This window comes from Chenopodium quinoa, unplaced genomic scaffold (assembly GCF_001683475.1).
Source record: "Chenopodium quinoa cultivar QQ74 unplaced genomic scaffold, ASM168347v1, whole genome shotgun sequence".
NCBI lineage: Eukaryota > Viridiplantae > Streptophyta > Magnoliopsida > Caryophyllales > Amaranthaceae > Chenopodium > Chenopodium quinoa.
This window is the reverse complement of record NW_018744855.1, coordinates 54,338-71,498: the sequence shown is the minus strand read 5'-3', so window position 1 is coordinate 71,498 and position 17,161 is coordinate 54,338. Positions and strand designations below refer to the sequence as shown.

Genomic DNA, 17,161 nt, shown 5'->3' with positions numbered 1-17,161 from the left:
CATATGATAGCTTGAGGTACTAATATTTTTTTCTCTCCATATATCTTGCATGCAAAATATAATAAATTGTTAAAATCAATACAAAATAGTAATTAAACTTGTATTCTTAGTATGTACTAGAAGAAGTTTATTTAAGATATATATAATCATGTACGTACAAATGACGGATTTATTGAGGAATAGTTCTTGATCGATGTCATTACATAGAATAAGTCATCAATAAATTAATTAATATATGGATAAATTAGTTTGCTTGGAAGCTAAGAAAGTTTCAAACTTTCAATTCAACAAAAACGGCATAATTTGATTTACGGAATAGTTTTTGATATGCCTTGTATAAATAACCAACACATGCATACATAGTCCATAGTCGACTATATACAGCGAAAAATATAAATTTTGAAAACAAGTAAAAGAGAAGAAAAATCAAAGAAATTAAAACACATAAAAATGAAGGTGGTTGCAATAATAATAGTATTGTTATCTATACAGTTTATGCCTTCATTAACACAAGAAGGCCCAGCTCCGAGCCCCGAAGTTTTATCTCCGGCCCCTACACCGTTAGGTAACTCATTCTTTCCTTTTTCCGGTACAAGTTTTAATACTCCATACTTCATAATTCTATTATATTATTAATTGATTTCAATATTTTTTTGAATTTTTCATTACAATAGAGAAAACATCGTATTCATGCTGGAGATAATAAGTAATAAGTAGTTATTGAATTATTTTCCTGGCTCATTTTGCCTTTATTTTAGCCCTAATTTGTTGGTAAAATTTAACGTACATACGTTTAGATTATCTAATTTACTGTTATTGTACGTGTGTTAACCCTCACCAGATCTAGGAGGCTGCTGGGATGGCATCTCTACTTGCTGGATTGATCATGTCAACAATAGCCAGTCATTGCCACAATACGATCCATTGAGCGCGTCGTTTAATATGACAGATTTCTTTTGCTGCTCTCTCATCCAAGAAACAGCAAGCACTGAGAAACCATGCTTTTGTAGCATCAGCTCATATCTTAACCAAAATCCCGCTGTATCTCCCAGTTTTGTCCAGATTTTTACTACGTGCGGCGTTGTCACCTCAATTCCTGCACTTGACGACTTTTGCCTTGGTAATACGAACTGTTAATTAATACTTGTTCGTCTGATTTTATTTGTCACGTTGTTAAATTTGTTCAAATCTAAGTAATCAACTTACACTATCATCATAAACTATAAATTTGGGAAAAATGAAGTACGTATATATGTTTTCAATCAACGAATAAACAATAATTCAAGTATATACAGAGTAGTAAAAGATATGCATGCAATTCTGTATTTTAAATGCCAGTGCTAACTTGATCACCCAAAATTTAACATTTTAAAAAGGATAAAATGTTTTATTAGAGTATAATTAATAATAAATGCCTCATGTAAGGACAATTTGTTGAATGCCCTAAAAAAAAAAAAAAAAAAAAAAAAAAAAAGGAAAATTGGTAGAAATATTTACCATTTCCTTTGTAAGATGTGATTAGCTTTCTCTATTTTAATTGTTATCAGTGTGAGATAAAACCTAAAAGGAAGTTTCGTCCCAAAATCATATAAAAACTTGAAGAGTATGTAGCCTCTTAACCAAATATAAAGGTTGATTCTCTCTTTTTTCATGTGATTAGAGACTTAGATCATGTTTGTAAGAGTATTTTTATGGTTGGAAACGGATTCATTAAACCATTACCGTTACCAAGTGTTTGGTTAGAAAAGTTGGTAACAATTAGCATTACATAAGGGTAATGGTTTCCACCCATTTGTTACCTCTCTAAAAGCTAAGGTAAAAAATACTCTTACCCTCCTCAAACAAAAATAAAGAGAGTGAGGTTTAAGTGATTTATTTCCATGTTTAAGCCAAACAAATGAAAAGATAATGGTTAATTAAGTTATTCTTTTCCTTCTCCTTATTTATTTCTTTTCCACTCCATTTTCACTTTTCATACCAAACGCACCTTTAATTAGAGCATATCCCAACATATTTTAACCCTGTGCTTCCAATCTTTTAATTTTTATTACTGGCAAATTCAATCTTATGAATAGTAATTCTTACACCCTCAGCTCCTTCTCAAGCGATAATTATTTCCTTTTGTTGATAAGTATAAAATATTGATCAAGTATATTACAAGTTTACATCCTCCGTTCTTAAAATTAATAATACTTAGACTGTAACACTATTCATCATATTTTTAATATTGACTAGGGTCTGTTCATATTTACCGAACTAAGCTGAACTGATTGGAGTTGAACTGAACTGAACTGAATAGAGTTGAAATGAATATTTTATGAGAAAAGGAAATAAGGAGTTGAACTGAACTGAATTGCTTGGAGTTGAGCTAAACTGAACTGAAATTAAGCTGAAATGAACAGGCCCTACGAAGTATTTAATAAAATAATTTATATATATAAAAAATTAATAAAAAATAATTTATTGTGTTGAATTAGTCCTCTCAAATCAAAATCAAATGTTATTGTGTGGAATTGGTCTCAAATCTCTGAATTGAATGTACTAAATATTTTCAAATATGAACGAATTAGTTGTTAATAATACTTAATGATCACATTATTCACATATTTATGAGGTAAACCTTGTGCATTATCATTTTACACGTCGTGTGTCAGTCAAGTTGTTGCAAGAAATTATGAACAGGGAGATAATTAATTACTACTAATTTTGTGAAAAGTTGATTAAATAATTCAAATAAGTTGTCTATTCAAATTTAGTTTTGAGGATGGCTTATATATGAAGCATTAAATTAAGTAATCAATTTTCTCTCATCCTTAAAAATGCAGGTGAAGCTTTAAGCCCTGTCGCAGCTCCAACGATGTCACCGGGTAATTGCCTTTTTTGCCAATTGAATTTTTGTAGAATGGATAAACTTATATTTCCTCCACCCCAAAGTATTGTATGGTTTTTGAGACGTACTCTTCGAAATGTTTTAACATTAAACTGGCGTAGTTGAATAAAATAATAATGGTAGTTACAACTAATTGTACAAGCATTACGTACATCAATGGTACGAAATGTTGCAAACTATATTGAGTTAAATTTTAACAAATTATTCTGTTTACAATTGCAGGTAATTCTTAAGATTAATACCGTCATACGTAGTATTTCGCTTCTCACACGATTGCGATGACGGGCTATTATCTTCTTATCTTTAATTTTTATGGAGTAAAATGTATATGTATAATAAGGAATGTGCTATTTGACCTTCTAAGTTCTAAATAAAGATTTCTGTATTTGTTTGTGTAATAATTTTCATTTTGTATTATTTATTTTGCAATTATATAATTACAAAAATTACGACCTTGCTACTAAATATACTGTCTTAACTTGATCTACTCTTAGAAGTTTGACTCACTTAGCTTGTGATTTACACTCCATTTGCCTCTTTACAACAAATATATCATTCAACTATATATTACCAGCCATTGACATCATTTTAGTCTTCCAACCCGCAACTTTTCCATTAATACGATCCACTAGATATTGGTATTCCTTCTTAGAAATCCTACCATTAATGGTGGGCACTCCAAGATATTTACCAAAGTCTTCTGTAGCTTCCATCCCCAATGTGTTGCAAATAGCATCCCTAACATCAAAATTCGTATTCTTGGAAAAATACACCCTGGATTTGTCAACACTTACCTTACTTCCAGAGGCTTCACATAATTTATTTAGGCATTCAATCATCAAAGAAGCTTGATCCACCGAGGCCTCACAAAAGAGAATGAGGTCATCCGCAAAGGCAAGATTAGAAATGGGAGGGCCATCTCTACTAGCTCGGACCGGTTTCCAACACTTAAACTTCACTTCACGCTCAATAAGATGGGCAAGTCTTTCCATACATATAACATACAGATAAGGAGAAAGGGGATCTCCTTGACGAATCCCTCTACTTGGGTCAAAATAAGGCATTGGCTCTCCATTCCAAAGAATACTTAGCCGAGCTGAAGTAATACATTGCATAATAACATCCACCATAGCTTGATGGAGTCTAAGTTCAATGAGAGATTCCCGAATAAAACTCCATCGCAGCCTATCATAGGCTTTCTCGAAGTCGATCTTCACTGCCATATACCCCACTCTACCCTTCTTGTGTCTCATGGTATGTAGCATTTCCTGAACAATGATAATATTGTCCGTAATCTTCCTTTTAGGGACAAAACTACATTGAGTAGCGGAAATAAGCGAAGGTAATAGGCTTTTCAACCGATTAACAATCACCTTGGTGACTAATTTGTACACAATGTTACAAAGTCCAATTGGCTGAAATTGCTTAGCTTGTTGGGGAACATCAACTTTTGGAATCAAAACAAGAAAAGCATCATTTAAGCCTTCCGGAAACTCACGGCCTTCTAGGACATTTTTAACCAATTCAAGCACTTTAGTCTTCACTAACTCCCAATATTTCTGAAAAAATAAAGGTTGATACCCGTCCGGACCCGGAGCTTTGAAAGGTTTCATGCTCTTCAATGCTTTATATACTTCACATTCTTCAATCGGTCTATTCACCTTCTCCCACTTATTCGAATCAATGTAGGGAAAGTAGTCTGGAATAATATTTTCCTGACGAAAACCGACCCTTTCCTCTTTGAAGATGTCCTGCCAAAAATCTAAAACAAGTTGCTGCACTTGACTTGCTTCCGTAACCCAATCTCCTTCTCCATTCTAAAGAGTCTCGATCCTGTTCCTTTTTCTTCTCAGAATCGTAGCCAGATGAAAGAACCTCGTGTTCCTATCACCATATATTATAGCTTCTTCACGAGATTTCTGAAACCACAGTAGCTCCTCTTGGTCTAGGATTTCATCCATTTCCGCTCTTAAATTACTTTCGAGCTTAATAAGATGGGGTTGGCTTCCCTAAGCTAACAGCCTTTGAATGCCCTCAAGTCTAGCCCATAGTTCCGCTTTTTTCCTAAAAATGTTGTGGAATTCCTCTTTATTCCAACTTCAGCGCAAATTCTTTTAAAAAAGGAACAATAGGAGCAGTCTTATTCCAATTCGCATTAACAAACTCTTCGAATTTACCATGATGTACCCACGCAGCCTGGAATCTGAAGGGTCTGTTCACCATCGAAATAGGGGCAAAACCATTAGTGCTAATTAAAATCGGACAATGGTCCGATTTAATTCTTGGGAGATTCCGCACTGCACCCTCCGCAAATAACAGCCTCCACTCTTCGTTAGCTAGCCCTCTATCCAATCTCGCAGATTTAAAATTGTCCGGAGTTAAACCTCGAAACCAAGTGTGCTCAGGACCAGTGCAACCCAAATCAATAAGACCATTATTCTCGACCCAGTTCGAGAACTCTTGACGCCTTCTCTGCATTTTCGAATTATTATTTCCATTCCTCTCATCAATAGACAGAGTATCATTAAAATTGCCTCCAAGCAACCAAGGACCCGAGTAGTTCCTGCGAATGTTTTCAAGCTGTTGCCATAACTCTCTACGTAAACTGCTACTCGGGCTGGCATATATAGCCGAAAATAACCAAGGATCATCTCCATTTTTCTTATTTATCACCGTCATATGCTGAGTATTTTCATCAAATAAAGTGACTGACACTTGCTCCCTCCTCCAAAATAGCCATATTCCACCGCTAAACCCTTGAGCTTCCACCCTACGTTGCCCCGAAAAACCAATTCGAGCACAAATATTATCAGCTTGCTCACCACTCAAGTGAGTCTCCACAAGAGCCAACACCATTGGATCATTGATTCGCACCAATTCCATAATAGAATTGAGCTTATTCCCAGCCCCTTGCACATTCCAAATTAAAATTCTTAAAGACATATTAAAATTTGGGAAAATGGGGTACCTATCATAAATTTCCAGAGGGATTCCCAGCAGATTGCTCAGGTATAGATCCCTTAATGCTCTCATCGGTCCTTCCGTCTCGAACGACAGACTGAATCTTGCCAACAACTCTGGTGGAATGAACTGTGGGGGGAGAAACGCATTCACCTCCATCTCCACCTTGTTTTCCATAGGGTGAGCACACACCAAAGTCGGACCTTCGGTCTGATTGTCGATGAACATTTCGACCTCCCTTGGGATCCGAGTCACCAGAGTTATAGGAACTTGGTATGACATCCTCTTGATACTCCCTCGACTTCTCCTTATCTCCACGAAGATCCAGATGTATCGAGGGCTCCACTTCACAGAAATTCTCCTTGCCAATCACTGGTTGAGAAGAATTAATGTAATTCGATTCAATAGGGCTTGGCACAGAATTATTCACAATATTATTCACTGCCAAAGGGAATTTATTTTCTGGAAAGATAAGTTCTTGGTGTAAATCTTTATCAACTAGATTTTTTACCCCAAGATTATCTTTTTCTTTTTAGAGATAATCTCCCAAATCTTTTTACTTCCCTCTTCCAAAGAACTTCCCAAATTCACCATAGAATCTTCCTCCATTGCATCCTCTTCCAAATTTTGGTTCCTCTTTCCCTGAATAAAATTATTCCCTTCTTTAAACTGTCCCCTGCTTTCCTCATCACTCAAGTTAATAGCACTTTTTACCAAAACAGAATTGTTCGACTCCAAACTTGCTTCCAAGTTAACAGAGGTGTTATTTCTTTCCATAATTTGATCTTCTTCTTCTATCTAATCACCATGATTCAATACACTAAATCTCGACCCCTGTTTACTTGCCACGTTCCCCTGAACTTTTTTCCCAGCATTACTATTATTATTACCCCTCACACTTTTACTACTACCTTCCTCAATGCTATTACTCCCTGCAATCTGTTTCCCAAGCCTCGAAACATTAGGCTTATTTTTACCTTGATCAACTTTCTTAGTAGCAGTCTTCCTTTGAGGCCTTTGGACTAACATCCATGTCCCATATTTTCCTTGTTCCTTAGGTCTTTTCGTATCATTTCGGTCTCCTTGACCCACTACAGGATGTGCACCTTGGGCCTTTTCACTGCCTTCCCCTCCAGCTGTCTTTTTAAAAAGAGTACAAGCATCCTCTTTATGTTCCAGATGACCACATTTAAAGCATATTTGCTTCAATCCCTCGTACTGAATTCTCCATATCCTTCCATTCATCTTAAACCTTGACAGCAAAGGCCTTGTCAAATCCACTTCGATGCAGAATCTGATATACTGGCCTCGATCTCTGGATTCAGTGTTTCGATCAATTTTGACCACTTTTCCAATTTTCGAACCAATTTCATATAGAAACTTCTTATCGAAATACTCTACAGAGAGTTGAGGAATTCGAACCCACGCATTCAGCTTCTTAATTGGAGCTTCATCAGCAACAAAATTTGGTTCCCATTTTCTAATAGTGAGATAACTATCTCCAATTAGCCAGGGACCTTGAGATAATACCCAATCATAATCCTCCATGTTATTGAAACGTACCACATAATAATCATGTCCAACATCAGTTAAAGCGATATCCCCTTTCAATTGCCATTTCAATCTCAATCGTTTCACCAAGATTGCATAGCTCATCCTCTTATCAAACAATTTGATAATTAGGGCATTTCTCCATGGAGCTCTCAACCTCCTCTTTCCCTCCTTTGTTAACAGGATTGTCGGGCAGTCCTCATCCTCGGAGTCACAGTCTAGCGGGATGTCATCATCAGAAACATCGTCGTCATCCAAGCCCTCCATATCCATCTCATTTCTTAGGGTTTTAGATTCACCCGCCGTCGCCTTTATATAAGACGCAGGGGAACTCTGTTCCTTATTCTGACTGCCTCCCATTGACTCTGGAACAAGATTTTTCATCTCGACATCATCTGAATGCACTGAAGGAGAAATCTCAGACGAGTTTCTCTTAAATTTCTTATTCGACCTACGAAGCAGGTCATTTTCCTCAGAAGAGAGGCCATTCGCCCTTCGCTCTCGCTCATTTTATCTCACTCTTTATTTTTATTAATCTACTAATTTCAACTTAATTTTAATAATTATTGAATTACTAAAAGCTTAATTTGAAGTAGTATAGTGTATTACTGTATTGTATGCCTAGTGGGAAATTATGATAAATACAAATTGCAATAGAAATACTCTCAACATCTTCGATCGTGGGCAGCATATATATACTAACCAATTAAAAGAAGAAAGTTTTACTCTGTATCATACATTGACTTTAAGATTTATTGCATATTTATATACACAAATGGTTCAAAATATTATAATCTCTAACATTTTTATCCCATTTTTATACGGATTTATAAATTCAGTTAGGAATTTAGGTTCCTATAAATAGGCTTGTTTTCATCTCTTATTAACAAGTTTTAAGGAGTACGTTGCGTAAATAAATCCTGTCAAAAATAAATAAAATAAAATACGTCGTAATAAGAACGTAAAACAAGTACGTGCATTATTACGTGTTCAACATGGTTTTGAGTGGGAGATTGAACAAAGAAATGAGAGTGATAGTAATGGCTGGAATTGTAATGCTGTTAATGACAATAATGCCCTCATCAGTGAATTCGAAGGATGAACCAGTCTGCTGGCAAAAGATGTACGAATGCATTTCGGGGGCATTACGGCTACAACCACTTACAAGCTTCGACTGGTGTTGTCCGGAGATCAAAGCACAAATGGCTGCTGATTTACCATGCTTTTGTAGTACCGAAGACGTTATTGTTAATAGGTCTCTCAAGGATTGTAAGCTTGGCTCCAATTTTGATAAATTGTGCAAGGGTAAGTTGCCTTCATTTCTTCTCCAATAGAAAATCGCATGCTCATGTTAAGCCCAAGAGATTATAAACCAATCCTAGACTTCAACCATCAGTTTAAGTTTTCATGACAAAAATGTCACATGCTCATGTTAAGCCCAAGAGATTATATAACTCATTTTTTGGCATTATACATCAAGTTAAGTTTTTGGTTACATTGAGGTATTCTTTTAGTATGGTATAAGAGCAATCGTGACAAGAATATCACATGTTCAATCCTCATCCACCCCTCTAGTGGAATATTAAGCATTGTATATTGTGAAACCCATATTGCATTCACATTTCAAACCCATATTGCATTCAATTCAATCATCAGTTTAAGCAAAATTTAGAACGAAGTAAATTACTTCGTATGATCTTATTAGGAGTGGTCGGTGTATCATCTTAGACAAATTTCAAGTAGGAAGCTCTTCAAGGACTTCAACATTCGAATGTCAAGCATTGTGCAAACAACTCACACAATGAACGAGAACACATCTATCTAGTACAAGTCATCAACTGATTTTGCAAACAATTTACTATATTTACAATTGTACTCGTATGTGGTGTAACAATATATTACCAGTATAATGTAATGTTGTTTCTGATACAGATGTGAATAAATCCGGAAGTGGGAGTAATTCTAGTGAGGTGGGGAAGCCGCCAGCTACAGAAATGGTGAAAAACGGTGCTACCAACGTTGGATTACTAGTTGGATTAGTTTCTGCCTCAGCCGCACTTTTTGCTGGAATAATGATAATATTTTAATCAAGTTTTTTCACAAAAATCAAATTTATGTACAAAATATACGGAGTATATTATTTGCTATGATTATGAATTTTTCATAAAAGTTTTTCTTTTTTTTAAAAAAAGGGTTGTGGTGAGGGATGCTAATAGACTAATACTTTAATTAATAGTATGGGTGTTCCCGTCAAAAAAAAAAAAAATAATAGTATGGGTGTTGCTTCCCTTTGATGGGTTTTTCTAATGGATCTATGTCTATATCTAAACTTTATTATTATTATTATAGTTATACACTAATAAGCTTTGTATAAAAATGTATTAAGTAAATGGCTAGTTGCCTACACTTTATTTCAAATACGAGCATAACAAATCAAAATGATGTGAACAATAAAACAGTAAAAAAGTACAGTATTTAATAAAATGTTGAGTTGTGTATAAAACGTACAATTGCAATTTATATGTAATAGTCCAAGGCATTGCGTGAGCCAAAATACTAGTTAGTGATAAATTCGCATATAATTATGCTAATCATAATGCTAAAGCTTACTTTGCTAACCAATATTTCTCTTGTAAAAAAAAATAAAAAATAATAAAAAAAATAAAAAATAAAACAGCATTTCTATTAAATAAATTATCAAAATAAAGGTAAAAGAGTAAGAGATGGGTGAGGAGATTTGATTTTCTCTCTCGCTTTTAAGTTATCCTTGTATCGATTCTAATTACATGCGCTGCACTTGTAATGACTCTTAAAACACCAAAACAGATATCAAAAAGTATTTTGTAACAATGGACTAATACTCTGGGTGCATACTCTGTTGTAGACTTGTAGGTAACTAGGCATTGGGCAGAACAGCATGGGTGCTAAATGGGCCCTTTTATTGGGCCTATTGAATAGCAAATTGGACTATGTTATCCTCTTATAAATAGATTAATTGACCAAATCAGGTGCAGCTAGCTTGATCCATGGGCTAGTTATACAAATGAGGCCCGTTGAATGGATAGCATCAAGGTTTGTTTGTTTTTTTTTTTTTTTTTTTTTTTTTTTTTTTTGAAGCAGCATAAAGTATTAATTAATTTTCTATTAACAGGTAGCTTTCAGCCCCTTAAGTCTTAGTTGGAAATTACAAGTTTGTAAGCTAAAACAGCTCAAACACCCCTAACATCTTCCTTCAATCGTGCTAATCAATAACTAATCATCTTCAATCGTGAGCACCATTATACTTACGTACCTAACGGCTTAATCATCCATCCTAATGATATAATAAAAATATACTTGTATTTGACTAATAACCATATTAATCCATTAATTAATCCTTATCAAGCTACTATAAATCAACATTTTGATCATCATCTTTGTGTACGTACATTTTCTACACAAAATCTGAAACTCTTTCATAAAAATGGGTATTAACAATGTCATGTTGATAGTCGGAATAGTATGTTTGTCAATGACAATAATGCCCTTATTCGCGCAAGAAATGGTTAGTCCAACCCCTTCTTTGCCAGGCTTACCAGAACAACCAGAGTGCCTAGCGAATATAGGAAAATGCGTGGCTAAAGAAAATGCGCACGTAACAGATCCAACTACCAAGCTAGACTACTCAAAGTGTTGTTCAGTGATCGAAACTGGAGTAGCCAATGCAACATGTTTTTGTACTATCGAGGGTCTTTATAAGAATCTTACTCGTGATCTTACTGCTGATCTTAAAAATATGTCTACTACTCTTAATGTTACTTACAAACCACCCGCCATTCCTCCTTTCTCCCAAATCGAGCTTGAATATAACAAGATTTTTGCTGATTGTAGTATTGACACCACTTTCGCCAAATTGTGCCATGGTATGTGTATGAATTTTCTCTCTCTCTCTTTATCTCTTGTACATATTTTTTATACTTATATTATTCTTTACCTTTATCTTTATTTTTTTCACGAAACAAACATGATATACTACCTCCATTAAATGTTATGTGCAACTTTAGAGTATTATTTGTGAGATATAAAATATTCTAAAGCTGCATATATATATTACATTAACGGAGGTAGTATAAACAATCAAATGTTAATTTTACTAATTGTTATTGTATGCGACGAGTTATTTGTATAGTGTGATCCACAAGAGTTAGACTCAGTTCACTTCACCTTATTTTTACTGAACTGAAATTATTTTTGATGAACTTTAGATATTTTTACTGAACTGAAATTAATTTTTTTGAACTGAAATTATTTTGACTGATTTTCTATTATATTTCTACTTTAGAGATACTGAATTTTACTACATTGAAATTATTATTACTGAACTGAAATTATTTATACCGAACTAAACTAATTTTTACGTACTGGAAGTAAAATTATTTTTACTTCATATTATTTTTTAAGGTGAAGTGAATAGGGCCTTAGCTAGCTAGCCAAAAAGGGCAACTAATGCAAACAACTAAAATTACTACGTATGTTACTACAGCAGTCTATCATACTACATTATTGTACAAATGTACAGTAGAACTCGTATATGTTGACCTTTTAACAATTATATATGTTATTTACTTATATTAATTTGAAATCTCCATTCTTTCATTCCCATGCAGATTCTGAGAGTGAGGTGGGGAACATGTCCGAAAATGGTGCCAATAAGATTATATCAGTTATTGGATTGATTCCCGGCGCACTTTTTGTTTGGACGATGATCATGTCTTAATTAGGGATATCATAATACAGTATTATATTGTAATTTGGACTTTTGGAATGTATCACTATTTTTCGTTTGTCGATTGTGTTGTTGATTTATAATTGTATAAGGGATCAAAATTTGAAATAATGAGAGATATTTTTTCCATCGGAATAATATGTTGCATGCATTTACAAGAAACAAATGAAATATACATACTCTCCCCGTCCCTAAATGAATGACTTTTTTGGGGAGCTTTTACGGGTATTAAGAAATATAAATGAAAATACAAGTGTATGAGAAAGCAAATAAAAGTACATTGAAAAGGTAAATTTATTTGGGATCGATTTGCAAATAAAGAGAGAAAGTAAAAAAATTAAATGAAAAAAGCAAAATTTACATGGGAAAACTAATTTTGCTTAAATATTAGTGTAAATTGGAAAGTAATTTAAAATAAATGTGATGAACATTTTGGGACTAAAATTTGGCCAAAAGGGTTGTTCTTTTAGCGACAAAAGGAGTGTATATATATATATATATATATATATATTTTTTTTTTTATATATATATATATATATATATATATATATATAAATATATATATATATATATATAATATATATATATATATATATATTCATTATCATTATAATGAATTGATGATTTAGTAAATTGTAAATTGTCTTTTTAGACATGTATATACTAACGTCTCATTTGATAACCAATCATAAACAATGATTATATAATGAGAATTGAATAAATAAGTAGGTAAATTGGGGAAAAAAAAGTTGTTCATTACCGTTATCTTTCAAGATGACTTTCAAATACATATAGCTATTTTTTTTTTTTCATGAGTTTCGATTTCCATCAATACCACTTGCAAGTGGTAATGAATGGTAATGGAAAACATGAAGAAAACAAATGATTGGGTGATGAGATTGTGGTCTTATGTGGATATTATAAGTTGCTTTCCATACTAAATTATACCAGTGCCTTTTTTTTTTTTTTTTTTTGAGGTAAAAGAGGGAACTTAATCAAACGTAACCAGTAAAAACGTTTGTTTAGCTTCCCATAGGATAGCCCAAAAATACATCCTATACAATTTCATCGCAAGTTTCAAAAACTAAGTTTAGGCATACAAAAGGAGTTGAGGAACATCTATGTTACAAAGCTGGTTATCAAATTATACAAGTTTCTAATAGCCATTTGCACTACACAATTTATTACTAACTATCAAATGAAAAGGTCATCCAAAGTAGTAATATAAAGTTTTTGAAATAATTATTTAAGTATTTGTTTGCAAGGGACTCGAGTTTGTGACCTCAAAATATCAAGGTCATCATCTCCATCAAACAAGTTTCTTATTGGTTGTCCACAATGGTCTTGCTTGTGCATGAACTTATAGTGGACGATTTAATTAAGTACTATACATTGTATTTTTTTTTTGGAAATTTTGACTTTTGCTATCTGTCAAATAGGTCGAATCCACTTTTGCTACCCATCAAAACTTTTATTTTATTTTACTACCTAACAAGCTAACATATGCCCTTTTTTTAAAATTTTGCTACCACTGAACGGAATTCGTTTATAATTCCGTTACCACCTTCATTACCACCTTCCGGCCACCACTCCCTCCTTTGCCACCGTACAAGCCTCCCTGTCAGCCACCAAAATTAAATCAACCACCCAAGAAACCAACCTTGCCCCTCCCGTTAGCCACCCAGCTCCCTCCCCCGACCGGCAACCGACGAACCCATCCCACCCCTTTTCCCCCACAAACGCAACCCAGCCCCCTCCCTTTTCCCCTGCTGCCCCGACCCTAGCCACCACACCGAAACCACAATCAAAGATCCGAATCGCCGCAACCACCACCACTACCACCACTCTTCTGCAACACTTTGCTCCGAACCCTAACGAATCGAACCGCCTTAACCTTTTCGACCACCCTAACCCCTAAACCACCACACCACAACTTTTTTTGGCAAACTTAAATTGATTTCTACACGAGGTTCGATGGATCTGCGATTTGCTCTGATTTCAGGAATTGATAATGTGGGTGGAAGCGATTGGTGGTTTGAGTATCGGTGGTTGGGAATTGATTTTGTGCGGGTTGAGTGAGGAGGTGGCTGCAGGGGTTGCGATTGTGGGCTGGTATTTGGAGAGGAGCTGCGCGTGGTGGATGATTTGGTTGCAAGAACGGGGAAAGGGAAGAGGGGTGGATTCGGTTGGCAGCGTAGGGGTGGGGGAAAGGGAGGGGGGTGGGTTTGCGCCGGCGCCGGCCGAAGCTTTGGGCACAGGCCATCGGCAGGGGGGAGGGAAGGGCGGCAGTTGAGGGGAGGGGTGGCAGGGGTACGGTGGGTGGTTTATTTTTTTGTTTTTTTATTTTTAATTTATAATTATCACTAGTAGAAAAAGGCTCATTTGTGTCGCTCATTTATAGTGTATTTGCGTCGCTTCTATGAGCGACGCAACTGCTCGCGACGCAAATGACTCTTCTGATAAATTTTTTTTTTGTTATTTGCGTCACTCCTTTATAAAGGAGCGACGCAAATGACTCTTATTTGCGTCACTCCTTTATAAAGGAGCGACGCAAATGACTCTTCTGATAAACTTCTGTTTTGTTATTTGCGTCACTCCTCTATAAAAGAGCGACGCAAATGACTCTTCTGATAAACTTTTTATTTGTTATTTACGTCACTTGTTTATATAGGATTGATGCAAATGACTGAGTAGACACTACAAAATTGTTGTATTTGCGTCACTTGTTTGTTTAATGAGTGACGCAAATGAGGTGATTTTTTTTTAATTATAACAATTGCCTTGTATATGTTTGTAGTACCTGTTTTCCTTACTAGTGGTATAAAGTAATATGCTAACGCTAATATAATTGAAATTAAAATGCAATATTATTGAATAATGCAAATGTAAATTTCGGCAGAGTCTCCTTTGTAATTTGGCCTACCCATAAAATTGGGAATGACGACATTATATTAACAACCTGTCCAATAAATTACATCTCAATATCATAGACATTATACTTATCATCCCAACACCAATTAACCAAATTCATTCATTTCAAGCCTATAATCCAAAACAAGAGTCCAACATGCGCTAAGTGTAAATCTAAAGTTCAACATTACATATAAAATACTCTGCCCAAATATCTCGAATCTCATTTATCTCCTCCTCGGTGTACGGTGTAGTTCTTGAAAAATCCTATCAACACAACAAATATACAAGAGGAAAGTTTTAATTCAAGATTGTAGCTAACAACAAATTGTATTTATCAAACAAAAATGAAATATTTGACAACTCATACCTGAATAAGATCCTCATTGCTATGGTGATGTTCAAGTATTTCGTACATATAACGCATGACGTAGTAGCCACACTCACGTCCACCCAATTGTTGAGGACACTACATGTAATATATTTATAAGTTGAATTACATTGCTATACTTAAATTATTAAGAAACTAAAAGTTAGGGTAAGAAATTAAGGTAACCTGTCCCAAATGCCATGTCAATTTACTTCCCCTAGATTGTCCACTTAATGCTTTAAAAATTCGAAAAGCACTACACATTTGAAACAAATAACATATATATTACCCTTACACACCAGAACCTCGTATATATACCACAGGTGAAGACAATCTCGTATGCGTACTACCGCCTTAATCGTTTGTCAACAACCAGAACCTCGAGCAACTTGTGGAATTCACTTCCGCATAATTAAGAATCTGCCATAAAAAATTACATATATTAAACCAACATAGTTGATTCAACTTAATCTGCCATGTGACATAAAAGTTGTTATTCGGCATTGCTTATTAGCCAATCATGGTGTAAAACTTGAAGACCTGAAACGAGTGTTTAGCCATCCGCAGGTATTTAGATCTTATACTAATCAGAAAAGTACTTGGTACTCCGTATTAAATAAGCAGACAAGATAGTTTGAAAACAAGAAACTCAAAAGACCATACAAACATCCAAAGACTTGCACAGCAAAACTGTATGGCAATCACCCCTCCAGAAGCTCCACAAAGAGCTGCCGGTATAGTAAACAATTGCAAAAATAGCCTCTTTATACTTGAAAGTATCTCTTGACATTACCCAGTGGGCTGTGGCATTCTCATAACACAACAGATATAAGAAGACAACATACCAATGATCCAATAGCAACCAGGGCACGGAATTTTGAATCTAGATCAATACTCTCTGCTTCAGCAATCTGCAACCAGAGAATAAATCAAACTTTTTACCCAACAAATAAAAGTAGCACTTCTGCATTATTATACTTAAACAATTTGTAAGCTCAATCCATGAGCATCGCAAATACTCCTCGATTTTAAATTATCTTATAAGTTTTCCAAACAGATTTAGTAATTGTTGGCCACTGTATACAATCAAAATTTATTAATATATTCCTACATTCTCAAACATAAATGCAAAATGATCCCATTGAGCAGTTGAATCTGAGCAAGCATTATAAGATTTTTATAGTTTTAATTGCATCAACACATAAGACAGAAACTTAATACAAAGGGCAGTTGAAAGGAACCAGAGGATTTTAGTATTTTACCTCAAGTGCAGCTGATAGTACTTGTAATTGCCCTTCTTCATCTCTCTTTTCAATCAACAGCACAGCAAAGCTAATACAATTACAATGGTCAGGCAACAAGATTTCATAGTATCAGTCCACAGAAAACCTCAAAAAACACTCTTCTAACATATATGTAAACACTGACTTCCAACTAACCAAGAGACCCAATAACATATATGTAAACACTGACTTCCAACTAAATAACATATATGTAAACACTGACTTCCAACTAAACGAGTGTAAGTCTTACATGTATTTTGTAATTTATTTAGCAGCATTTTTACAGCAAATTAAAGATAAGACAGTTGAAAAACAAGGGTCAATGTTACTGAATTTAATGGCCAGGATGAAGATCGACAACACGTGGCTTATCTATTTTTGCAAAACCGCTCATATAGTCATACTATGCACTCGATTTCAGTTATATATTT

General features: G+C 34.6%; 4 protein-coding genes and 2 long non-coding RNA genes across 6 annotated transcripts; 2 read left to right on the top strand and 4 right to left on the bottom strand.

Moving 5' to 3' along the window:
• Window positions 1–356: 356 nt before the first annotated feature.
• On the top strand, window positions 357–3,327 carry LOC110704597. Its single transcript, XM_021882408.1, has 4 exons — window positions 357–565; window positions 842–1,120; window positions 2,826–2,867; window positions 3,113–3,327. Exons 1-4 carry the CDS (start codon window positions 451–453, stop codon window positions 3,121–3,123), a joined length of 447 nt encoding a protein of 148 aa, XP_021738100.1. The 5' UTR covers window positions 357–450; the 3' UTR covers window positions 3,124–3,327.
• Window positions 3,328–4,978: 1,651 nt separating this feature from the next.
• LOC110704650 lies at window positions 4,979–5,773 on the bottom strand. The gene has a single exon (XM_021882469.1). It carries the CDS (start codon window positions 5,771–5,773, stop codon window positions 4,979–4,981), a length of 795 nt encoding a protein of 264 aa, XP_021738161.1.
• Window positions 5,774–6,649: 876 nt separating this feature from the next.
• Window positions 6,650–7,786, bottom strand: LOC110704649. Its single transcript, XM_021882468.1, has one exon. It carries the CDS (start codon window positions 7,784–7,786, stop codon window positions 6,650–6,652), a length of 1,137 nt encoding a protein of 378 aa, XP_021738160.1.
• Window positions 7,787–10,844: 3,058 nt separating this feature from the next.
• LOC110704590 lies at window positions 10,845–12,302 on the top strand. Its single transcript, XM_021882400.1, has 2 exons — window positions 10,845–11,304; window positions 12,049–12,302. Exons 1-2 carry the CDS (start codon window positions 10,866–10,868, stop codon window positions 12,156–12,158), a joined length of 549 nt encoding a protein of 182 aa, XP_021738092.1. The 5' UTR covers window positions 10,845–10,865; the 3' UTR covers window positions 12,159–12,302.
• A 2,713-nt stretch (window positions 12,303–15,015) lies between these two features.
• Window positions 15,016–15,684, bottom strand: LOC110704589. Its single transcript, XR_002507977.1, has 3 exons — window positions 15,634–15,684; window positions 15,448–15,546; window positions 15,016–15,344 (listed from the first exon to the last, which is right to left on the bottom strand). It is a non-coding gene; the product is annotated as an uncharacterized LOC110704589 (long non-coding RNA).
• A 118-nt stretch (window positions 15,685–15,802) lies between these two features.
• LOC110704588 lies at window positions 15,803–16,942 on the bottom strand. The gene is made up of 3 exons (XR_002507976.1): window positions 16,710–16,942; window positions 16,293–16,358; window positions 15,803–15,867 (listed from the first exon to the last, which is right to left on the bottom strand). It is a non-coding gene; the product is annotated as an uncharacterized LOC110704588 (long non-coding RNA).
• Window positions 16,943–17,161: the final 219 nt, after the last annotated feature.